Genomic DNA, 25,069 nt, shown 5'->3' with positions numbered 1-25,069 from the left:
TTTTTATCGAAGGCATTTTCACAAAAGTTACTTAAACATCCTAATTTAACTAGGGCATAGTCCTGGCTTAAGCTAAGCCTTGTCTGTGAAACCGGGCTATGTTCCAACAATTATTTTGTGTATCATTTCAGTAAGTCCCTTGTTAATGGATTAAATGCAAAAATGGTAATTGAACAATAGAGCATTATTGCCCAATCGTTTATCATTCATTAACAGGTAAAGGGAAGACAGGAAAATGCCTTGTATCCACTTCTGAGTTTACAAACATTCCATCAATTTATTTGTGGGACGCTAGTTTAAATGTGATACATGATGCATGATAAGTTTATCATACTGCCCTGCCAATTGAACTCTGATTCATCTGGTCAACATTTAGCATGGCTATATTTGAACATCAGATTGATTATAGGAAATGTCTTTGAAAAATCCATTTGGTTTATTTTGTGTGGATATCTATAGATAACTGTGTACAATATTTAAGCAGGGGACAAACATCTGAGCAGCACAAGAAATAAGGGCATAAAAAAATGCAAACAAAAAAGAAGTTCAGTCTTGAGACGGCAACAAAATGCCACAGACACACAGAATATGGAGTACAACACCACATTTAATTCAATATACTCATGGTCAATCCCCCATTCCACTTAACATAATACTCAGCTTGACCCATTTGCAAGCTCAGTCATTGTTCAGCCTGTAAACAGAAGATCACTGCCCTACCCCTATAAGATCTTTGCAACTTCACGGTGTCTTTAAGTTTGTATCATTTAAGAAGTAAGTTCCTGTTTAGAGGGAGTTTCACGGACATGATTCCCCCATCCTCACAACCCTCCTGGTTGTGTTGAATGTCCATATTTCATCACGTCAACATTTGCTTTTGACAAGGATTTCAAGAGCACTTCAAGTGCGTAGAATAACCATTGTAAGAAGACCTGTGCAAAATGAAAAAAAATGAGAAAGAGTCAAATTCAGACGAAGCCCATTTGCTCTATTTTGTTAACATGTTTACATCTGGGAGTCTACACACAGTTTTCTATGCGTCCGTTTGAAAATGGCAATACTTAAGCTCACCTAAGACGTATGCAGCCACAAGTTTTTTGTTAACACTTAAGTGGAGGTAGACAGGCACTGTGGACTCCTGCTCTCCCAGAGTTGGGAGCATAAGGGCTGCCATACACACCAGACCTAAAAGGACAGTGAGAAGGCTGGGGCCCCCAGATGCTGTACGGCTCTCTGTGCCAAGCAAAAGACACAAAAAACAGGTTTTAAAATGAAAGCAAAGAACTTAATAATGTGCTCACAACTCTCTAACGCCATCTAGTGGCAAACATGTAAAAGCAAGTGCTTGTATTCATATTGACACATTTTCATTACCAAATGTTTTTAAAGCCTCAAACTAATTAAATGGATGATAAGTACAAAACAAACAGCACTGTCCTATATTCTATTTAGATTTTTCATTGACTTTAAATTGAAACTCTGTTAGGACCTGTCTGAAATGCAGTCTGCTCGAAAAACACTCTGTCGGCAAGCTGCTCCTTCATCCTGCGCTCTTCTTCATGGGGCCGGGCCTGGGGCTGCTCCTGAGCAGCAGAGGGCATCAGAGTGGCCATGACTTCCTTCCTGCCTAGTGCCTTCCTCTGACTCTGCTCAGACACCTGCAGACGGAACTTATCGATCACCCCATAATGGCAGGCCCGCACATCCCTGTGGCGGATCACGCTGTTTAAAAGAAATGAAAGCTTGTGAAGGGCTCAGGCGATGCAAATATTGAGAGTGCAGTGGCCTTGAGACTCACATGTCCACACAACATTGCGGTTTAACGGCACCAGTTGCGTCAACCACAGCATACTTGTTTGGCGATGTGCACAGAACTGAAAACATGAAATAATAAAGTGAAATCGTATTTAGATTAGACCTGAAAATGGCAAAAATGTCTGTGGTTCAGAACCACTGCTCTACAACACACTAAAGAGAATAATCATTGACTCAGAGGCACAAAGTCCCATAGAAAACAACTCACCTTTGAATTTAAGAGCAAACTCATAAGGGTTGTAGAGGGTGAGCACCTGTTTATGTGAAGCCTGCTCATCTGCATAGAAAACCAGCTCAGTGGGGAACACAAACACTGGAAGGCTTCCCTCCACTAGGTCAGGCTGCCGGCTCTGCTGCTGCATTGGCTCAAGCGGAGCTCACTTCCTCCTCCCTGGACTGTTTCCCTCTCTGGGCTGTATCGGTGCAGAGATCCAGTTCTAAATGCAGCCACTTCAGCTCTTTGGCAGCATGACGTTCACCTCTTTAAAGACAGAAATGGGTTATTTCATCATGACATTTGATGTATGACATCTATACAGACCACAGAGACACAATAAGTAAATCAGGGATCTGGGCGCTTTAAAGAAAAGTCACGCAAGACAATAAGCTCCTGCTTTTAGTCTGCTGTTTATTTGAAATAAAAATGAAGGCCAAACGAAAACTGAAAGCCACGTGACAATATCATCTCAATATCATAACAGTGGGAAGGTTATATAGACTTACGGATGATGGCCAAGATCTCTGTACAAAAAAAAGATTCTGGCTACACGTGGCTAGTCATGTGACCATGTTTACTGAAATCTCCTCAAACTGTATGCAATTTCGCAATTTAATCTAAACCAATAAAAACGTCAAACTAACCATATAACATCCAACCAGTGGGCTGTCAAACAGCACGACAGCTGTCAAATACAACAAATATGTCTTGAATTTAAAGTGAAGTGCTCATCTAAAGTACTTCATGCTTTAGTATTAGAACCCAAAAACCCAGAACTGTCTTATGTATAGTTTTAAAATCCTCGTCGATTAACGACCGGCTACAGGAGATCTGATATCATCTGCCCAGACCTTTTGTCCTCCTGAAAACGGTTGTTATGCTATCTAACGTTAGCAGCGAGCTTTGGGTAACCATTCATCCGCGTTCTTTAAAATGTACTTCTACTAAATGTGTAATTTGCTTCCACAAATCCTGATATATTCCGTAGCAACAGTTCGATATGTGTGTACGTATGTCAAATGTTGACACCATTATAGACAGATGTCAGTAACTTACCTACCAACGCATTCTACCCGCATTAGCAAACTTTGTCATTTCAACTCAACCACAGAGGGAAAAAAAACACTAAATGAGAAGAACGATTTTCAAACATCGTTAATGTGAAAAGCAATTTAAACAAGATAATATTCCGCATTGTTTACTGTTCGCATCGGATGTTGACGCCTTGGTCAACCTAGAATCACGCTAGCATAACAATAATATGACATCGAAACGACAGCGTTTGACGTTTATTATATATTAATCGTTAGGAAAGACAGGTTTGGCTAAAACAATTTAAACATGGTTACCTCTCTCCCGTTTAACGATATTTATTTCAAATCCCACCCCGTTTCGTTTATTCTTTGTCAACAATACGCTGCAAGGCGCCCGTTGAATGCTGGGATACTGGAGGGCTCAGGAATTCCGCCAAAGTCCTCCTGTGACGTCATTGAGTTTCTCACAACGACAACGCGCATTTACTCTTAAATTGGTTTCCGGTTATCTGCTTTGAAAAGGTTTGCGGAATAAGGTGTGAAGAATTGTATATTTTGTATGCCTCCGCAGTTTAACTGGCGTCTGGGTAAGAGTTCGCCCACTAAAGTATTCTATTTCAGTAGAATAATACTTTAAGACAATTATATTGTGGTTGTTTCGTCACTTTGGTTTATTCACATGTTATCTACGTCATCCAAAACAAACGGACGACCTATAAATTGAAAGGTAGTCAGATGGCAGCCATCCAAGCCTTTATGGGCGCAAACAACAATAAAAACACATTTGTGACTGGCTGTACACACACACACACACACGCGGAGTAAAAACAATTAATTAAATAAAAACAAATAACAGCATGCATGAGAATATTTACAACATTTCCCTCTGGGGACGTGCTAATGGTTAATTTGCCGTTTGAAATGGTTTGATAATTAAGTAAATGTATAATAACGGATAGTAAACACCCACAAATCTGCATTAACAGTGTGGTAACCCCTATATCAGAATAATCGTATGATGCGACAAAGCAAGCAGAGTAATATGGTCACGGGCACTTGTCACACACATGTCTATTCGCTATATCAGCTTTAATGCATCATGTCATCTTAAACACACCGCAAATGTGTTCGCACTTTATACATGTTATGTGGTTCGCGGCATGTGTACGTCTGGGATTATGGTAAACAGGGTTACAAGGTTCAAGTACGTCCCTTGTTCACATTCACAAATGCAAAGGGCATGACAGCAAGACTCCACGGAAACTGAGCAGCGCGATTTAGGAGGAGCCAGCGCCTACAACGCCGTCACGGACGCGGGCGGAATGTTGTTGTTTTAGCATGGCGCTTCCCTACTACACCAAGGAGATAAACAACAGAAGGTGAAAGCAGTTGAAGATGTCTCGGTGCTTAAGGGGGAGGCACCATTATTATAAAAATCACACAGAAACCATACTACTGCCTACCCCCACCGAGAAAGCTTGACGAGATCACAGGAAAGGGGGGGGGGTGTCGTCTGTTTAAAGACGAAAATGATATGAACGTGAGCTTGAAAAACACCTGTTTAGGAAAACGTACTACAAATATCAATCACGTGCAATAAAAGAAATATACCTTAACATAAAAGTACACCTAAAACACATTAGATCTCTTTCCTCCGTCTCTCTCTCATGCGAGGAGAACCAAGGGGATAAGAAGAGGCATTCCACGACCTCATTGCATATTTATACCTAGTGGGCGTGGCTTCGCGGCTCAACTCAGCCTATAGCGGGGCGAAGGCGTTTCGATGTGTTCGGAAGAGAAGTTCTCTAACAGCGCGAGCCCAGCACTGCTCAGAAAAGACAGATAGACAATCAGGCGGCTGCAAAGGGTGGCAGTACGACCCTCTTTTGGGGGGGTCTGATTATAACAAAATATATACACACATATATGCATGCCCAGGGCCGCAAGATAGGTCATATGACGACTGTAGGTATTTTAGCAACCATCTAGACGTACATCTATACATTCTAAAATGCCTATTTTACTTTTCCTGATAGACACGTCCGCTTCTATGAATCAGCGCACTTATTTGGGTACGACGTATCTGGACATTGCTAAAGGCGCGGTTGAGATCTTTATGAAGGTAAACATAATTTTACCCCGACTTTTTCCGCTTGCTGTTGTACCTTGTTGAAGTTAAGGATCCCTATTGACAGGATCGGTTGAAATGAATGTTTATTGTTTCGTTTTCTTTAACAGCTGCGTGCCCGAGACCCGGCTAGTAGAGGCGACAGGTACATGCTAGTTACATTTGATGATCCACCATACGGCGTCAAGGTAAAGAAATACTACTAAATTGTGCTTGTATGTGGTTAAAGCGGAGGTATTTTTCTGACAGTGAGGCTCTACTGTCCCTCTGGTTCGTAGCATCGGGTCGGGCGGCCTCCCGGTGACGAAAACGGCTAATTTTTGTTAAAATATCCGCAGACCCGGAGCAGCGCAGCCTCTGAACATGGCGGACATTTTGCTTTTGTGTTGGGAAAGCTCTCGAGCGCTGTGATGGAGGCGGAGAGATTTATTATCCACCGTGACGTAGTGCGTGACGTGTTGTCGGGCCAGCTCGGCCTGGATTGGACAAGCGGACTGCCCTCTTTCTCATGCATCCGCTCTGTGGTTAACCTCGGCGCATTCTCATTGGTCACTGTAGCCTTAGCAAATCAAATCAATGATATGATTTGTGAAACGGCCATCAATAAGCAAACGAGGATGTTTCTCACAGGGCCTTGTTTGCCTCTTGGGTTCTTTTTGCATTGCACTTTACAAGAGGAGGTTGTGGAAAAACAAGCAGCAACTTCCTTCCCTCTCCACTTGATCAGTACAATCATCTCCCTCCCTTTCATTTAGAAAATTCCCAAACACAATATACTGGTACGGATTCAAAACTAATGAAGTATGTCGGAAACTGTCTCTGTCACCGAATAAGTTTGCTCAAACACGCCTATACGAAATATGAGAATGGACTTAATCCCAATCATGAACATCATATTGGTTATTTATTTATAACTAGCTGAGATGTGGCCGGCCTAAGGAAAACATATGATGTTCATTAGAGCACGTTTAAGATATTTTTTAAATAAACGTGTCGACCAATGAAAACAGGACTGCAGTGTGTATCAATATGCTTCAATCCCATATATCAGTTAGAATAAGGTTTGTAAATAAAAATAAGCAGTTGTGTATTTATTACATATTGCATACGTATTTATTAACGTATTTAGGTAGTAATAGTCTTCAGACCATCCTTAAACACACCGTCATTCATCATCCACTAATTCACATTTCTTTTAATGCCTTCAGTGCCTGATGTGAATTATGTTGGGGGGTTATCATGGTGATAGGTTTCATCATTTTTATATAAATTGAATTTTTCCTCCATGATTTCTCCTGGACTAGCACTCTAGAATGGCTATTACTGACGTGTTCGTGTGACACAGTGGTGCCCAGATTCTTTATTTGTAGTTTGACATTGACAATGAGAGTAGAGCCGCACTTTAGTGCTTCACTAGTCGGACAATCTGGCAGTTAGCCAGTCACTCTCCTGGAGAGCTCTTTACTCCATGCTTCTCCTGCAGTTTTCCCACCCTCTTTCAGTTTATCCATGATAATCTGAGGCTGACTTCCAAGTGCTTATAACTTCCTGCTCATTGCTATGCACTGAATGGATCATGCAACCGTACACATAGCTCTACTGTGCATAGATTTAAATACGTCAATGAGCAAGTGCAAATGTGTTACATTGTTTCCTTTCTACGTCTTTGTTTGAGATGCTAAATAAATGTTATGAAATGTTATAACCGCTCTCTTACATAAGCGGGAGCTATTCATGGCCAGCTTGTCGCTCCTGTCTGTTTAAAAAAAATACTTTGCAGCCAAGCAGGGCCTCTTCAGAATTAGCAACCCAGTTCTCGACAAGAACAAGTACCAGCCGAGCAAGAATCTGCCCTCTGTGTGTGACACACTGCCTTTTTTATTTCCTGTCAGTCGTTCATGAGATTTTTAAGCAGCTAAACAGTGAAGAGTTTCAGTCTGCCTCCATTCTCCACAAAGCTCTCTTTTCCTGTTTGTGCGCTCTCTTGTTATTTGAGTCTCGGTCAAGCTGAACGCTGATCGTGGCCTTGCCTTTTTCATAAATTAACACGAATTTGGTCATTTTCAGTTTTTTTGTCAATCGCTGCTTGAAATGAACTATGTGGCAGTGCGTATAAAGGTACACAATCTGCTTATTGTTAAACAAACTCAGATGAGTCAACTTTTTGTAAACCGTGCATTTGATTGATTTGTTTGGTTTCTGTGCTTGATTGATGGAAAAAAGCAAATGCGGATGGAAAATCGCGAATGTGGACTCTTCTCACTGCTGGGCGTATGGGGTTCACAGCACATTATTATGATTTTGTCCTGGGCCCTATGAATTCTAATGAATTTAAGGGGAACTGACTTCAAATAGCCCCTAAATTTAGCACATAGCTTTAAAAATGGTTAAGAAAAGTGAAGTAAGACTAATGCAATGTGATTTACACATTTTGGTGTGGCTTTAGTATCCAAATGCTTTCAAGGGCTAAAACTTATATGCAAATCCATATCACCTACATGCAGACCACACAGACCAGTTTGTGCCTTATCATGCCGGTATGTTTATCCTGTAGACCGCAGTCTGCCTTATCTCACTGTTAATCTTGTGAAAGGGATACTTCACCCAAAAATTCTGTCATTCACTCAACTTCGAGTTCTGTATACATTTCTTTGTTCTAATGAAGACAGAGAAAGATATTTGGAAGAATGTTTATAGCCAGACATATTTTGATTAGATGGTTAACAGCTCTCATACCGTAAGAGTGACAGTTCTAGTCGGTGCTTGACATTTATCAACACACATGATTACAATCATCGCCATGCAAACTCCCCCTAATCCTGCAAACCGGGCGGTTGTGTGTAACCAAGTGCAATGGTTCTCTATGATCAGCTCAACCTTTAGGCAGTACTAGAGATTAAAACCTGGAACGAGGCAACCTGATCCCTGAATTATACTAAGGCCATAAGGGCAGTGGCTCCCAGGATTGCTTTACCCGCGTGTGCCGTGTGAATTCATCCCTGATGTCACATGTTTTCTCAGTTGTGATGATTCTTCCTCCACGATCACAAGAGCTGTGTTTAAATGGCTGGTTTCCTTAGAACAGGATCTTAACGGTGAACAAGTCCTTATCTGTCAGTTTATGTTGAAACGCTCATTTGTATCTGCCACCTGTCCTGATTTCGGAGAGGCGTGTTTTATGGCATGCTAATTTAGAGACAAAGATGTGACACATTATTGTAAATAAAGCAGCTTTCTGTTTATTGAACAGTATTACTTATGGTCAGTGTAGCAATTTTGCTTTGAGGGACATATGTTGGTGAATCCCATGAAACTTGTCACGAAACGCATTCATGTGAAGAGTAAAAAGTTAAATTATTTTTTACTGTTAAACATTGATACAAAACATAGAGTGGAAATGTGCTTAAATATCAACAAAATATTACAATACCAATGTTTTCATTTTTTTCCAGTTATATTTTCTCTTTCAACTTAAAGGCAAAATGGGAGATTTTTATGAGATTCCCCATACGTTTCCTCAGCTGGTTTGCCTTTGGCTCTTCATTCTTTAATGAAGGGTTTGATTTTACATTTCCTCTCTTTAAGCTACAATTTAGGTATCATCCTTTCTCTTGGCTCTTTAGTCTGCTCACATTCCTTATTCTCTCCCATCTTCTTCTGCCTCGATAGGCAAGCGTGTGATTAAAGGAGGGTCTGATTGCAGTCACACTTCTTCACAGTCAATAAATTGTTAATGCGCAGAAAAGACGAAAGACGGATGGGAAAAAAATATAATTACTTAGTTACTTGAATTATTGAGTGCCAGTTAGAAGATCTCCTGCTTGACAGCTTTCTTTTTTTGCTCCATACATGGACAGAAACCTACACCCTCAAGCCTCCCTACTGACAAATCTCTGCCTGCTTTGTACTACAGTGCCCTCAAGACAAACAAACACACAATCTAAATGAGAACATTCCGTAGACTTCGATTGATTTTATTCCAAGCTAGCCATAAATACTATAACCTAACCCACACGTTATTAATATTTAATATAATCTTTTTATATCATTTCTGGCTGTAAATTTGTTCTTGAAAATAGTTGGCCACACACAACACCTGTAACAGTAAGTCCTCTGTTATGTTTGGATTTACAAAATGTATGCATGATTATTTAAAGTGATAATTATTCACACTGAGTAATGTTATGTGAAGCAGGAACCATTTGCAAAATCAGATTTAGTGAACTGTTAACCTCATTATATTGTTTTTCTTTCTTAGCAGTACAGTAATGACTGTATTCTTTTGCAGCGATGCAGCAATGTTGGTCAGGGTTCAGACACATGGTAACCACAAAATGTTTTTTAAAGACAGCACATGTTAAACCTTATGCAGCGGACCTGTACGAGGCTGCCTACCTCACATATGCACATATGCAAAAAGCAGAAACAGACAAACAGTAGTCATTCACACACACCCATTGTCTGACTTTATTTTCATTTTAGGTTGCTCGTTCTTCCACCAACGTTTTTCTTCTCTTGTTATTCTGTCCTATTATGTTCGATCATCTGTAGGTTATATTTACTGCACTTTATCCTGCAAGATGAAAGACTGTGAAATGCATAAATAAAAAAACACTGGGACGTTTTGTGTGGGTAATATTTGATGACATTTTAAATGATACATGCAGTATTTGGACGAAATGTTTGGACTAAACTAAAAAGTATATTTATTTTATTTTGTTTCAAAATTGGTTTGTGAGTCAGTTCACAGCCGTCCCAGCAGTAACCACAGGTGCAATTCAGCAACTACAGAAATGCTTCACTAAGTTTGAAAACCAAAAATTGGCCAGATGTCATTTTCATGACTTTGAACTTTATTATTTTTTTGTTGTTTTTATATGAAATGCAAATTTACATGTGTTTTTGTTTTATAGTTCATAAAAATCATGGGTGTTTTGTTAAACATTCTTAAAAGGATCAAATGGAAATTGTGTCACTATTTGCAGGCCCTCTTGTCATTTCATATGACTTTCTTGTCCAGAACACAAAAAAAGACATTTTAAAGAATGTAAATAAAAGATAAACATTGGTCTCTATCGACTCGCATTGGTTTCGTGTCCATACAATAGAAGTCAATGGGGGCCAACGGTTTTTGGTTACCAACATTCTTCAAATCTTTGTGTTTTGAAAGGAAGTAAATTACATAGGTTTAAAATGACATCAGGGCGATTAAATGTTGACAGAATTTTCATTCGGAAGATGAACTAGTCTATTCCTTTAATGGGAATTAAAGTGGAATTTAAGTGGCTTACGTGGAACTATAAATGTGAATGAGGTCCAGTAAGTGATGTCACCATCTGAATGGTTTCCAAGGTTACAACTATTTTTCACATTAGTTCTGTCTGTGTTGATGTATGTTGTAGGCGGGTTGGAAAGAGAATCATGCCACATTCATGAGTGAACTGAAAAACCTGCAGGCATCTGGATTGACTACACTGGGTCACGCTCTCCGTACTTCCTTCGACCTGCTTAATCTCAACAGATTAGTCTCTGGCATTGACAACTATGGTCAGGTAATAATAACATCTCCCATTAGTACTCAGCGAAACCATATTTTATATTTAAATACTCAAATACCCAGGCCCTTCACCTCAAATTTACTTAGCAAACAAGTTTAAAAGCAAATGATTCAGTGAAATTCCAGCCAGCGTGTCCTGGAGTTTTGCATAGTATGTTCACCAATGAGAAAGTGGCTGGAATGAAGCCATTCCCTAAAAATAACCATATTAAACCTCATGTCAAAAGGCATGAGAGTGATCCAGCGAACCAGTGTCATCTACATTTGTTTTTATTTAGACATTTTTCAAATAAATAACGAACAACATTTAACTGGATTATTTGTTAACTAGAGTTTATGTATGTGTGTGTAAAAAGTCTATAAGAAGAGATTGGATTAGGCGACCTGAAATATCAGACAGAGAGAGAGAGTGTGGGATAACCCTTTAGGTTAGGCAGGGTGTTAATCTTAAGTGAAAGCTGAAGTGTGTAACTCAGTGCTGACCCCTATAGGAAAGATAGAGACGTGCATCTTGTTCTCACAAATAAAGATATAGTTCACCTATAATCGAAAATCATAATTGAATCCCCCTCATGCCATCCTAGAAGTATAGGCTTCCTATCTGCAGTTGAACACAAACAATTGTTTTATAAAAGATTTGTCACTTTATGACCTAATGTGAGTTATATTGTCACTTTACTTGTCATTTTGTGAGTTTTGTGAGGTCTTATGGGTGTCTGTTTTTTTCCACACACAACGATTGCTTCATCATTAGAAATCTTTGTGTTTGACTAAAGAAAGGATGTCATGTCAACCTTTATTCATTTAGCAGCGTTTTTTTATTCTTATAGCTGAAAGAGCAAGTTTATAAAACATATACAGTATATATGGGATGGCACTGCTTTGAGTATATTATATACTGTAGTAATGCATTGTGTATTACGTATCACCTGTATGCAATTAAAGAAGACATTGATTTTCACTCAACTGTGTAGCAATTAAGTTGACATGCTATGATATTCTTACAATTGACCAGAGAAGTCAGCCGCAAACACATTGCATTTTGGGGGGGTTTTATCTGAATCTCCTTTGTATAAACAGAAAGTTGCACTCAAATTGTGTTATTGGTGATAAATAATGTGTAATATTTTTTGTTGTTAGAATAAAGCAAAATCGTTTTGATCAGCGTTTTCAAATATTTGGACCCCACTGTGTATCTTCACATGAGCAGTTTATGGTTATTTCAGAGAAACATGGAAGTTCTTAAGAAATGACATCCTTTATTCTAGGGTCGGAACCCTTTCTTTCTGGAGCCATCAGTCATTATTACGATAACAGATGGAAACAAACTGACACACAGTTCTGGGGTCGCTGAGGAGGTGAGAGACAAATGCCAATAAATGTTCCTCAGTTCGTACATATATATGACTAAACTCTTATGATGTTTAATGATACCGTAAGTCTTTAGGAATTCTGTCTTTTTCTCCCTTCAGCTACACCTGCCGTTGAATTCTCCCTTGCCGGGCAGTGAGTTGACCAAAGAGCCGTTCCGTTGGGACCAGCGACTCTTTGCCCTGGTGCTGCGGCTACCGGGCTTATCTGCGCCCGACGGCGAGCAGTTGGGCAGTGTGCCCACCGATGAGTCTGCTATCACTCAGATGTGTGAGGTCACTGGAGGTACAGCTCATACATATTTAACAATCTTTTTTTGGCATTTTGCCTTTAATTGTATAGCTCAGTTGTAGAAGTGGGTCGGTTCGGGAAAGGACCACGAGACGGGATTCGAACTCGGGTCGCCCGATGCGCAACCGTGCCAAATGTTGGAGCACTGCCCACTAGGCTAACAGCTCCGACATCAAATTTAACAATCTCGAGTGTCCCTGGGAGTCAGTCCAACCAGCAGGAATATTTCATGTTTGTAAATAATGTATATTCTTCATTATAAATAAAGTTTTTTTTTTTAATATATATTTTGGTTGTTAAGAAACCTGCTGGGACACTGGATTACCAGCATCTATAAATCCTATGTGTCTTTTTCTCACTCTCTCTCTATAAGGCCGATCTTACTGTGTGCGGACCCAAAGGATGCTGAACCAGTGCCTTGAGTCTCTTGTCCAAAAGGTTTTAAGTGGAGTTGTAATACATTTTGAGAAAAGCGGTCCAGATCCACCTGCCATAGGTGAAGGTAGGTGCAAATGTGCATCTCACGGTGATGACACACCATTTAAAGACAACATGGTAATGTGATTTTATGCCAATCTTGTAAACATTTATAATGTTATCAATTCACAAAGAGGAAAAACATGCATTTCCCAGATAACTCAACTTGGTTCAAACATTCTCTTTGTACAGATGGATTAGTGGATCCAGCCCGTCCTTTGACCTCCTTCAGTCCACAACCTTGGCACAGCTGTCACAAGCTCATCTATATCCGACCAAACCCCAAGACGGGGGTACCTGTGGGTCACTGGCCAATCCCAGAGTCCTTCTGGCCTGACCAGAACTCCCCCACTCTGGTAAATAATAACAAAACCTGACCGCACGACCAATTTTTACTTTAATGTTGTCGAAAGTGCTGCAGTTCCTATAGGCATTCAGCCATTTGTTTAACTTTGAGTCATTGGCATTGTCTTTGGATTGAAATGGAAAAGTACCAAGCAAATAGGTTGGATGCGTGTGTTTGTATCTGCTGATACAAGCGGAGAGTGGATGAAGCAATTTATTAGCCAAAGGTTATGACCACTGAAATCTAAAGGTTAGCTTTCACGCTCAAACATAACTGATGAATGGGGATGAAGATAAGGGGGCTGAAAGAGATAAAGAGGTGGTAACATGAGAAAAGGCTTCACTGTCCTGAGGTTTCCCACCCCCTCGCTGTCTATTCTTTCTTGAACAAGTGCACTGTAGAGACAGCAGCTGGTGCTGTGCCAAAGAGCCACAGCTCTGCTCAGCTTGTGGGCAGTGTGAGAGCGTTAGCCAACAAAATACAACTGCTGCAGCCCTGGCCTGCATGCTTAACAGAGCTTCAACACTTACCGCTAGCTCCTTAACATGAGATCATTTTCCTTTTCATTTCCTTCCTGACATCTCATGTATCATGTCAGTGTTGTCAGTCAGTGGCACAGTAGGTGCACATGTGGTTAGTGATGTGTGTCATAGCAAACGCCAAATGAAGCTGCACATGTTGGGTTTAAATTGAATTGCAGCCTGTGTTGTCAATACATGTCATGTTTACATTTGAAGAGCTCTTTTCCAAAACACTATAAATCCATTTGAATAGTTTTCATGAAAATTACATTTTTTTACGTAGACCCATACATTTAGTTAATATTCCATTTATCCTGTTAAAATGTTCTGTTGGCTCAGTCTGAACATGTTAAACAATGATTGTTAAATGAAACAACCATATTGTCAATTATAAATTCAAATTTTAGTTTTATTTTTTTCAAAACGCTTCAAATCCATCCTTTTTTTCAAAAAAATGTTGGTTTAATTCTTTTTAAAAACAAACAAACAAGAGAACATGAAACATATGACATCAGGGACTCATACTATAAATAAATATAAATCAAATTAATTCAAATGCATGAAATAAATAACAGCCAAATAAAATAAATAGTAACAAACTAAATAGTAAAATAAAATAAAAATAAAAATTTAATGTTTCAATATTTTCCACCTCATACAACAAATAATTTAAAAATAACACATACAAATACCACTAACGAGCGAATTCTGATTGGTCGAGAGGACATATCGCATTTAGGTTAGAAACAGGTTCGGGACTTATAACGTTTTGGAAAGAAACTCATTTGTTATTTCATACAAGACGAGAAAATGCAAATAAGTCTGATGTACCTTTCATTTCCATTTGACAATGGCGAAAAATGTGATATGCCAAAAGTTGCGTATCAACATAACATGCAATATACGATAGCGCTTAACGTTTAAAAATCATTTGAAATTATTAAAAAATGTATTTGAAAACTAAACTTAAATAACATTATGGGAAAAGAAAGCATGACTCCATGTCTTCATTGACCTAAAACTTTGATTACACACATCTCTTCAAAGTGTTAAAATCATTTATTTACTGCAAAAATGAAACATATTTTAAAAATAATATTTATATAACATTCTGGGGGGAAACATCTGTCTGCCTCCATCAACATATTACTTTAACTTTAATCATTTTAATCTTCCTATAATATTTAAAATAGTTGAGCAAATTTCAACATATTTGGAACATTTTCGATATTTCAATAATTTAGTTGCCAAATTTGCCATACAATGTGACCCAATAAATATTTATTGAAGTAGAAAAAAGCTGTTTTATTATTCCATTCCATTCCATTTTCTACCGCTTATCCGAACTACCTCGGGTCACAGGGCTGTTTTATTATATTAAACATAAATAAATAAAATAAGCTATAAATATTTAAAGGGGGGCACGGTGGCTTAGTGGTTAGCACGTTCGCCTCACACCTCCAAGGTTGGGGGTTCGTTTCCCGCTTCCGACTTGTGTGTGTGGAGTTTGCATGTTCTCCCCGTGCCTCGGGGGTTTCCTCCGGGTACTCCGGTTTCCTCCCCTGGTCCAAAGACATGCATGGTAGGTTGATTGGCATCTCTGGAAAAATTGTCCGTAGGGTGTGAGTGCGTGAGTGAATGAGTGAATGAGTGAGTGTGTGTGCCCTGCGATGGGTTGGCACTCCATCCAGGGTGTATCCTGCCTTGATGCCCGATGACTCCTGAGATAGGCGCAGGCTCCCCGTGACCCGAGGTAGTTCGGATAAGCGGTAGAAAATGGATGGATGGATGGATAAATATTTAAGTTGTTAAAGGATGAAAAAACTGTATATATAAGGGTACAGTTTTGTGACCAGTAAGGATTTATTTTTCAATTCACCCATTGGCAGGTGTGGTCAAATGTTTGAGACCCTGCTTTTACTTTAGCAGAAAGGCATCCTGAAGTACAACTTCCCCTTTACACAACAGTTTAAGTATATTCAAAATTTTTACATCTAATTTGGCTCACAGCACTTGGTGACAAAACTCTTCCTTTGGTTTATTTAGTGTCCAGTGAATCTGTTATGTGAATATCTGCTGAGTAACAGCTTGTGTTATCATGTGCCAGAAACACATGGGTCACTATCCACTGGCACTGTGATCACAGGATGAACTGTAATCTAACAGACATACATCCTCTGTTAAACCCATTGTGGATTTCTGTGTAATGACACATCCTTTCTCTCTTCAGCCACCTCGCTCTGCCCATCCTGTGGTGAGGTTTTTCTGTGTCGACTGTGAGCCGATGGTTATCGACAAACTGCCGTTTGACAAATATGAGCTGGAGCCTTCGCCGCTCACACAATACATCTTGGAGAGGAAATCTCCTCACATGTGCTGGCAGGTGGGACGGCGTTTCACACAACCATTTCATCTGTTATATCTGCATTAAGCATGTGATATTTTACAGGCCTCAGACTGCCGGCTGGGTGCAGTTCAGTTTCATGGTGAAATATGTCATGGTGTTGCTATGAAAAGAGGAAAAAGAAACCGTGGGCGTTTAGTTTGGAATGTAGAATACAAACGCCTACAGTATGTTTCAATTCTAGGTTTGACGTTTTAAACATTTGCAGTCAAGGTTGTATAAAGCCTGTATTTTGTGATTGGTCAAACCTCATTTGGCAAGCATCACTGTTATTATTGCTCATAGTGGTTATAACTTCTCTACCATTACTTTTTTACTGGCCTCCGCTTGGGGAAAAAGTTGCAGTGACATTTTGTTTTTTATTTAAAGTAAAAGTTTAGTAATACCCAAATTCGAAAATGTCCTTTCAGTGTTAAAAAAAATTAAACAGACATGTGGTACTTGCTCACACATGATAGTGACAAGAAAACCAAATACATGTTTGTGTTCATATAATGTGTATGTTTATATGTACACACATACAGCCGCAGAAAAAATGTATAGACTTCTTTTCTCTTAATCAGCATTTCTAGATTTATTGTGGCCATACCAGTTTCAACAAAATCAAACCTCAGGAGTGAACTTTTTTTGTACTTTTCCGAAATATGTAGAAATATTGTTGCTGTAATGCTTAAAAGTAAATATGTACTTGTTTTCTTTGCGGTATTTGAGGTCTGAAAAAATACTTATAAATAAAATATTTTTATTTAAAAAATTAGGAGGAATGTTGTTAGTAGTTTACAGAATGAAACAAAAATGATCATTTTTACATTCACATAAATATATACACATTTTACAATTAAATATAATTTACATTATGTATACCTTTAAATATGTATTACTCACATTTCCTAAATATATAAGTACAAAACGTATAAATATACACAACACACTCTATAATCAAATAAGCACAAACATTTATATAATAAAAAATAAATAAAAAATATATCATTTTATTTACATTTTTACTTTTTTGTTAAATTATTATTATTAGCCATCACTAATAATATTTATTTTTTAAACATCTAGTACAAAAGAATAATTGACTGTGTATACTCAAACTATATATTAACTGCAAATGTATAGATGTTTTCATTGGATGCTAGTACCTGGCATGACGTAAATGCAGGTCTGTGTTTGGTAATAGTTTATTTTATATTTAATTGATACAACTATACTAATAATACTTTTAATTAATATTAATATTTTACTGTACATTCATTGTATTCAATCAAATTAAAATGACCCGACACTTATTGATTCCTTGCGGAGGTCTACCGGAAGATAAGTTTGGGCCACGTAGCGTTTGTTTATTTTGTTTCAGCTAAAACCGTCTACAGTATATAGTGTATGTAACTATATTTAAAGTATAACAGTACTCATAAATACCTTAATTAATGCCTTTTCCCAAGTATGTTTTTTTTAAAACAAAAGCAAATCATATTGTCATAGCTACAAAGCTGTGACTCACTTGAACCGTGTAATAAAAAACGAAATGGTAAATTAAAGCATCTCATTCATTTACCAGCATATATGGGGACAATTATAGCGCACTGGTCTCTAAGGAACCGTCTTCCATAATGAGGCACTGATAAATGAGGTTTGTCTCTGAGAAACGGTGTCATGTGAGATCAGGGCTCTCAGGAGAGAGAAAGTAAACAGTGTTTAACTCCTCTTCTCTGTCACCCAGGTGTTTGTGAACTGCAGTGGAAAACACAGTGATGTAGCCCACCCGTTCGGTTACCTGAAAGCCAGCACTTCTCTTACCTGCGTCAACCTCTTCGTCATGCCTTACAACTATCCCGTTCTGTTGCCGCTTCTCGGTATGAGTGTTTCCACCTGTCTATTTACATCAAATTTTCATATAATTATATTCTAGAACTTATTTATACATCGCAAATGCATTGCAAAAAGTATCATCTCATTTTCTCTTGACAGATGATTTGTTTAAGGTGCACAAGCTGAAACCAAACCTCAAGTGGCGGCAGTCATTTGATATGTACCTGAAGTCCACTCCTCCGTATTTTCTCCTGGTGAGACATTCCGATTTTGATAAACATTTCCGCTGAAGACAAGTGATTCAACCGCAAAAAGCAATCTTCTCCGAGCATATAACTTGGTGCGATGTACAGTTCATGTGCTTTCAGATGCACTCAAGGGTCACTTGTTATGTGACCTCTATTATTGAGTTGCATTTATTCTTTAGTCTGTTAACAACTGTATTGAGGTCAAGCATACAGTATGTGCTCAGAGTGCAGATTCATGCTGAGTGTGTCCTCATTATCACTTCCTTTGTCTCTCCTTCTCTTTGTCTGATTGCAGCCTCTCAAGAAGGCGCTGAGGATGATGGGAACCCCCAATCTCATCTCTGACAACATGGATTGTGGTCTGAGCTACAGTGTAATTTCCTATCTTAAAAAGCTCAGTCAACAGGTGAGCATAACGGCTCTGTTTGAAACTGGAAAATATCGGTTCGGTTCTTTAAAGGATTTGTTTGTTCTGCAGGCAAAGATGGAATCAGACCGTCTAATCGTGTCTGTCGGGAAGAAGCCTCCACCAGAATCAGGCATCAAGGTGAAGAACCACTCGAGCGCCCTGTCTCTCGCACACCGCCGAGATTTCAAGCAGCTCCTGCAGGGCATCACGGGCGAGGTGCCCCTCAGACTCATCGACATGAATTTCAAAGAGTTTGCTGGTTTCCAGATCGGACTGCTCAACAAGGTGCACACTATTTCACTGGAGCTCAATTCAAGTCGAGATTATATCTGTTCATGTGTGCGGGTCATATTTACAAGTTAAACTGACATTTGTAATATGATAATGGTACAATAATGTCTATGCAATGTTGAGAGGCTGTGTCATACATTTGAGCTACATTCACTGCATATAGGGAGAGGTTTAAAGTCATAAGTTAAGTATATGAAACTAACATGTAATTCTATTTTCCTTCTTTTCAAGGAGTTAAAGCCCCAGGCCTATAGGAACGCCTATGATATTCCTCGACGGAGTCTGCTAGATCAAGTGACCCGCATGCGTTCCAACCTTTTGAGGACAACACAGAAGTTCCTCAGAGGCCAAGATGATGGTAAATTCACCAAGGCATAAATGCAAAGTTTTTAGTTTTACAAAAATCTGTTGAAACATATCAGATATCATAAAGGTTAGCTTTACTTAACGCTGCAAGAAATAGTAAATGTTTAAGGGATAGATCGCACAATAATAAAAATGCAGTCATCATTTTATTCATCTTGAGTACCTATAGAGTAGTATTGCATACGTCGTATCTTCGAAGAGAATCACTTTGATCACATTTATAAAAGATAGATACAGCTGTACGATTACTTCTGAAATGATATGGCGCATGCGGGGGGGAGAGGTAGGCTGAACTTAAGCACATTGTCAACAAAACACAGATGTCAGTTTCACTCACCGCATGCGGTTCATGTCCGCCGTCTCTTAGCGCTGGGACGGCTCCGTATATCAGTTTCAAATGATCTCCAAACCCAGCGTTATATCCACAGTTTATATAACATTCATCACCCAAATGCAGTGAACAAACAAACACATGAACTTCGTAATTTACTTTGTAATTCACTTCGTAATTCACTTTGTAATTCACTTTGTAATTTAAAACCAGTATATGACTCCTCCTTCTGTGTAACACGAAAGAAAATGTCTCGGTTTTATATCCACGCAATAGAAGTCAATGGGGTTCAGTGTTGTTTAGTTACCAATGTTCTTCATAATATCTTCCTTTGTGTTCTGAAGAAAGAAAGTCATACAGGTTTGAAATAAAAGGAGGATGAGTAAATTATTAAAATGATTTTTATTTTGGGGTGAACTACACCTTTAACAACGACAATATGCGTTTAACATGGCAACAGTTTTCTTATTTAAAACCATTAATCAAAGGTTTTTAATGTTACTCCCCAGACTCTTTACACAGTATTCCAGTGGGGCAGATGGGAAATTATCAGGAGTATCTGAAGATGATGCCGTCACCTCTGCGTGAGATCGATATGGATCAGCCCAAACGAATGCACACATTTGGCAACCCATTCAAACAGGACAAGAAGGTTCTTGTTTGTCTAACATATGTGACCCTGGACCACAAAACCAGACATAAGGGTCAATTTTTATATCAGATACATGAAAGCTGAAAAAAAATGGTGTATGATTTGATAGGATATGACAATATCTGGCTGAGATACACCTATTTATTAATAAATAATTTGGGAAATATTGAGAAAATGGCTTGTAGCAGCCGTTGCTAAGAAGAAGTTTGTTTTAACACTCTCTATTGGCTAACCACTGTAATGATGTTGTGGAGAGTAGAGGAACCCGAAAGAGGAAATTCTAAGCTTTATATAGACAGCAAGCTTGCAGGGACATTTTTTTTACGATTTTATTGCATCCACTCACAAAAATAAAGTTTTGATATATTAACAGTAGGAAATGTACAAAATATCTTCATGGAACATGAAAATCAATCATCTTGACCTATTCAAATCTTTTGTTTGCTATTGCTACAAATACACCTGTGCTACTTATGACTGTTTTTGAGGTCCAGGGTCACACATGATTTTCCACTATTAAACAGTATTTCAATGCACTGAATTGTCATGTCCTCACCCACCGGAAAGTGCCTCATATGCTAACTTGTATGTTTTTTCTTCTTCTTTGTCATCAGGGAATGATGATAGATGAAGCAGATGAGTTTGTAACAGGTCCCCAGAATAAGAAGCGTGGAAACACATGTGATCCCAACTCAGGCACTGCCCTGAAGAGACGGAGAAGTATGTCTCCACTTCTGCGGCGGTCCCAAACACCTCCCATAATAACAAATCATGTACTGGGCAAGGGCACCGCAGGGAGCCAGGGTCAGCAAGGAATCATCAAATCCATTCCACTCCACAAAGGTAAAGTCCTATGAGCTTGGGTTAAGATGTGCCAAGGTTTCACTTGATCTTGTACCCTAGTGTTTCCAAAAACAATCATATTAAACCTGACTGTGTGTTAAAACTGTGGGTCTGTAGTTGGAATTCTTTTCATAAATCGCTCAGAAAAACTCCCAATAAAGCATTAACTGAATCACTGTGGTTACTAAACTAACATCCGACCCACTTAGTGAACTGCTAGTCAAACTTTCCATCATTGGAGAAAAATGTCTAGGATTTAGCATTGCCTCCATCAGTCCATCTGTCGAGAGATAATGTTGTGGTTTAGCCAGTGTATTGAAAAAGCGCCCATTAAGCATTAATATATCCTCATGTGGTTTGCTTTACAGGAACAGAGGGTAACAATGTAGCGGGCACAGAAAGTAATGGAGAGCAAACGCCAGGCGGCGAGGCTGGAGATGGATGGCCTGGAGGAGAGGATGGTGTGGAAGGAGAATCTGAACCCCCAGAGGAGAGGGGAGAGATGGGCACACCAGATGGCGGTGAGGAGAGAATGGGATTGGAGAACTGTGTGGATGAGAGACCCTCCGATGACACACAGAACTGTGAGGACCTAAGTCCTCCGAGCCAAGAGGAGGCGATGGAGGGAAACGGAGACGAAGCTCCGGAACAGGGCACTATAGTTATGATTCCTCTAGAGGGTAGTAATGCAGAGCTGCGCACTCGAGTCGTCAAAGAGGTCCGCAAGCCCGGCCGGAGTGAGTGTCTTTTTATACATTTATTCCATATTCGCTGGTTTAAAGGGATAGTTCACCCAAAAATGACAATTCTGTCATAATTTACTCGTCTTCGAGTTGTTCCAAATCTGTATTCATTTCTTTGTTTTGTTGAACACAGAGAGAGATAGTTGGAAGAATGCTTATAACCCACCAATTGACTCCCTTGTAGGAAATGCTACTTTATAATTTTTAGACATTTGGAAGAATGTATTTATACAGATTTAGAACAACTCGAAGGTGAGTAAATGATGAGAGAATTTTCATTTTTGGGTGAACTATCCCTGTAAAGAGAGTGTGCGGCTAAAATCTGTTGCTTATTCTTTTATAAGATTACGAAGCTGTATTTAGATTACTTGAGGAGGTGAAGGGACCAGTATCAGTACAGAGGTACTTCATTCATCATGCCATCAAAGAGGCAGCCAGGTAAGAGCTCTCTTCAGGTAATCGACATCTCTTTTATGTTCTTATTTGTGACATCATAGAGGAGTTCACTGAGTAATTTCAAATTATGCTTTTAGCTTAAAGGAACAGTTCACACCAAAAATGTAATTCTGTCTTCAGTTACTCACCCTAGACGTGTTCTTAATCTGTAGATTTCTTGGTTCTAAAGAACAAAGAGAAAGATTTTTCAATGAATGCAGTTCTTGACCAACCATTGACTACCATTGTAGGATTTTTTAGATAAATGTCTTTGTTCTGTTGAACACAAAAGAAGATAATTTGAAGAATGTAGGACAGCAAACAGTTCTGGGGCACTTTTGACTACCATTGTCATTTTTTTCCTGCTATGGTAGTCGATGGTGGCCAAGAGCTGTTTGGTGACAAGCATTCGTCTAAATATCTTTCTCTGTGTTCATCAGAACAATTAAGACCGATTTGGAACAACTCGAGGGTGAGTAAACGATGACAGAATTTCTATTTTTGGTGGAACTATTCCTTGAAACCGGGTACACACTGTGCAATTTTAGCCGTCTGAGACCGATTTTGAGAATCCTGAGAAAGATGTTTCTTGTCCAAAATCTTTTTAAAGACAATGTGATATTAAAGTGTATCTTAAGCTTTCTTTCTCTCTCTCAGGTTTAAGAAACGTGTGCTGATCCAACAGCTGGAGACGGCTCTGGAGGAGATAGAGAACACACAGGTGTTACCTGCACAGCTCAACAACATCCACAGCTGATAGTGAGACGCGCACCTTGGAACACGCAAGAACACGAGGAGCGGCGGGCAATGCTAGCCAAGTGCCCTGGTTTGAGACCCGGCCATCCGAGGGATGGTGATGATGTGGTCCACCTGAACCTCTCAGTTAACTCTTTTAGAGTACTCACAATGTAGAGCGTTCTTGTAGTTCTGGTTTGACAGTAATTCACTGTCAATCTCCAGGAGATGGCCTGAAACCAAGCACCATTTAAGAATAAAAGACGGTTCTTTAATAAGCACACTCCAGAAAAGCCAAGTCTCAAGCACTGTGTAAAATTACAGGGTCATCCAATGCAGACGTCAATATCTGTAATGCGAAATGATTACTGTGTGTTTGTAGATTATATATGCCCACTGTTTTTGACATTGACGGATGATTGTTGAATAGTGTGGAAAAACCTGTTGGATTTGTGTTTGCATAAAATGCCCACAACCCATGAGGTTAACAACAAAGTTGGACATTCAAAGCAGTCTGGAGATCTTCACTGTTGTGCAGTAGATCTCTTAAGAGCAATAACAATCATCAGTATGCCAAGCTCAGTTTTACTCCCAACACACATGCAGTTAAGACTGTTTTACAGATGTTTCATCCAGTCAGAACCTCAAATAAGGTGTTTGTTTCAGTTTGTGTGGATTCAGTGTGGAATCTTAAGAGGCCTGTTCTTGTATTTGTGGTGATATGTATCGTCACATACTAGATAAGTGTCATTCAGCAAAATATTTCAACATGCAGTGTCCTATAAGCAATATACTGTCTAATGAAAGCTGTCACACTCATCTTGTCCAAAAGAAAAGGTTTCAACACAAATGGTGAAGCCTTGAGCAATTGGTCCAGAACAGAGCTTTCCAATATGTTTCAGTAAGCAATGCTCTTCACCCATTCATCCGAGTTAGATGAGTCGATAGTTTTATTTCACAGATGTACGTTAGTGACCGAGTTGTTGTTTTTGTTCATTTTTTAAAAAACAGATGTATACTTTTAATGTTGATAAATAATATAGATTATTTTTGGATGGTATTCCTACAAGAACATGAAAATATTTTAAGAATTGTATAAAACATTTTGTAAACTGATAATGTATAGAAAGTTTTATGATTTTTTTTAATGAAAACAATAAAAAATTAAAGAAACATCGTGTACGTTGTGCTTTGGTTAGTGTAAATGATATGATTAGCTGTTATTTGTACATTTAAAATGTATAGGGGCAGTTTCCCAGAAAGGGATTAGTTAAAACCAGCAGTAGGCCTAATTTTTACACATTGCCTCACAAAAAACACGACTTGTGTGCATTTTGACACAAACTATGCCACTGATGTATTTTGAGATGTCACTGCTAAATGTTTTCAGTTTAGACCGCTCTTACATTTATTTTAGTCTAGGACTAGTTTTAAGCCCTTGTCCGGGAAACCACGCCTTAATGTACATAAGGTCTGCAATTTATGACCATTGGTCACCATGAGTGCCTGCTTAGATTACCTATGACTACTTTTGCTATAGGACATTTTAACTTAAGTATGAAGTATTTTAATCTTATGTATTTGTACACATGTGTACATTAACTCTCATAAAACTACCAGCATCTAATCTTCAATATTATTCACTGATGTTATTCTCAGTATTTAATTCTTTTGTCGTTGCTACAGGTTTGGACTAACTATATTTTTAGCAGCTTCTGAACATGTTTATTTCCTCTCAAAGACAACAGATGGTAACAGTTTAGGGAATATCATGTAATAGTGAGTACTAATCTTTGTGCCTCTTTTATAATCAGTCTTTCAATGATCCCCTCAAAGTGACTTCCTAATGCTATCAAATTACATCCTACAAATGCATCAAAATAAATAAAGACTAACACGTACAATGCAAACAGGCTTTTCAATGAAAAGAAACAGAAATCTGCACAGCTGCCCATATGCTTTATCTGAACAAGGCTTTGAGCCAAGATCTTCAGCATTGCTGTTTTTTTAAGTACATCAAGAAATAAAACATTTGTA

At 38.8% G+C, this 25,069-nt stretch overlaps 2 protein-coding genes across 4 annotated transcripts; one reads left to right on the top strand and one right to left on the bottom strand.

Moving 5' to 3' along the window:
- Positions 1-413: 413 nt before the first annotated feature.
- mospd1 (motile sperm domain containing 1) lies at positions 414-5,347 on the bottom strand. Of its 3 annotated transcripts, none has more exons than XM_056769060.1 (6): positions 5,232-5,347; positions 2,024-2,296; positions 1,799-1,874; positions 1,490-1,722; positions 1,072-1,233; positions 414-932 (listed from the first exon to the last, which is right to left on the bottom strand). In XM_056769060.1, exons 2-6 carry the CDS (start codon positions 2,175-2,177, stop codon positions 901-903), a joined length of 657 nt encoding a protein of 218 aa, XP_056625038.1. In that variant the 5' UTR covers positions 2,178-2,296; positions 5,232-5,347; the 3' UTR covers positions 414-900. The 3 variants fall into 3 exon arrangements, with proteins under 3 accessions (XP_056625038.1, XP_056625035.1, XP_056625036.1); XM_056769057.1 differs by lacking the exon at positions 5,232-5,347 and adding an exon at positions 3,382-3,826; XM_056769058.1 differs by lacking the exon at positions 5,232-5,347 and adding an exon at positions 3,089-3,374.
- Positions 4,847-24,205, top strand: ints6l (integrator complex subunit 6 like). The gene is made up of 18 exons (XM_056769053.1): positions 4,847-5,188; positions 5,305-5,382; positions 10,597-10,746; positions 12,020-12,109; positions 12,224-12,407; positions 12,787-12,915; positions 13,083-13,246; positions 15,988-16,140; positions 17,891-18,023; positions 18,139-18,233; positions 18,523-18,633; positions 18,706-18,921; positions 19,159-19,285; positions 20,134-20,276; positions 20,891-21,119; positions 21,488-21,856; positions 22,207-22,300; positions 22,955-24,205. Exons 1-18 carry the CDS (start codon positions 5,078-5,080, stop codon positions 23,052-23,054), a joined length of 2,676 nt encoding a protein of 891 aa, XP_056625031.1. The 5' UTR covers positions 4,847-5,077; the 3' UTR covers positions 23,055-24,205.
- The last annotated feature ends 864 nt before the right edge of the window (positions 24,206-25,069 follow it).

Source organism: Triplophysa dalaica, chromosome 16, assembly GCF_015846415.1.
Source record: "Triplophysa dalaica isolate WHDGS20190420 chromosome 16, ASM1584641v1, whole genome shotgun sequence".
Taxonomy (NCBI): Eukaryota; Metazoa; Chordata; class Actinopteri; order Cypriniformes; family Nemacheilidae; genus Triplophysa; species Triplophysa dalaica.
Note: the sequence above shows the minus strand (reverse complement) of the source record. Positions and strands in the feature narration are given on the sequence as shown.

Excerpts from the sequence above, each read along its gene's own strand:
- mospd1 (XM_056769060.1), bottom strand. The coding sequence starts at position 2,177 with ATGCAGCAGCAGAGCCGGCAGCCTGACCTAGTGGAGGGAAGCCTTCCA. Across the intron at positions 1,723-1,798 it reads CCGCAATGTTGTGTGGACAT|CGTGATCCGCCACAGGGATG; the intron begins GTGAGTCTCAAG and ends TCTTTTAAACAG. Across the intron at positions 933-1,071 it reads TGTGGCTGCATACGTCTTAG|GTCTTCTTACAATGGTTATT; the intron begins GTGAGCTTAAGT and ends CATTTTGCACAG.
- ints6l (XM_056769053.1), top strand. The coding sequence starts at position 5,078 with ATGCCTATTTTACTTTTCCTGATAGACACGTCCGCTTCTATGAATCAG. Across the intron at positions 12,110-12,223 it reads GTTCTGGGGTCGCTGAGGAG|CTACACCTGCCGTTGAATTC; the intron begins GTGAGAGACAAA and ends TTCTCCCTTCAG. Across the intron at positions 18,634-18,705 it reads TTAAAAAGCTCAGTCAACAG|GCAAAGATGGAATCAGACCG; the intron begins GTGAGCATAACG and ends TTTGTTCTGCAG.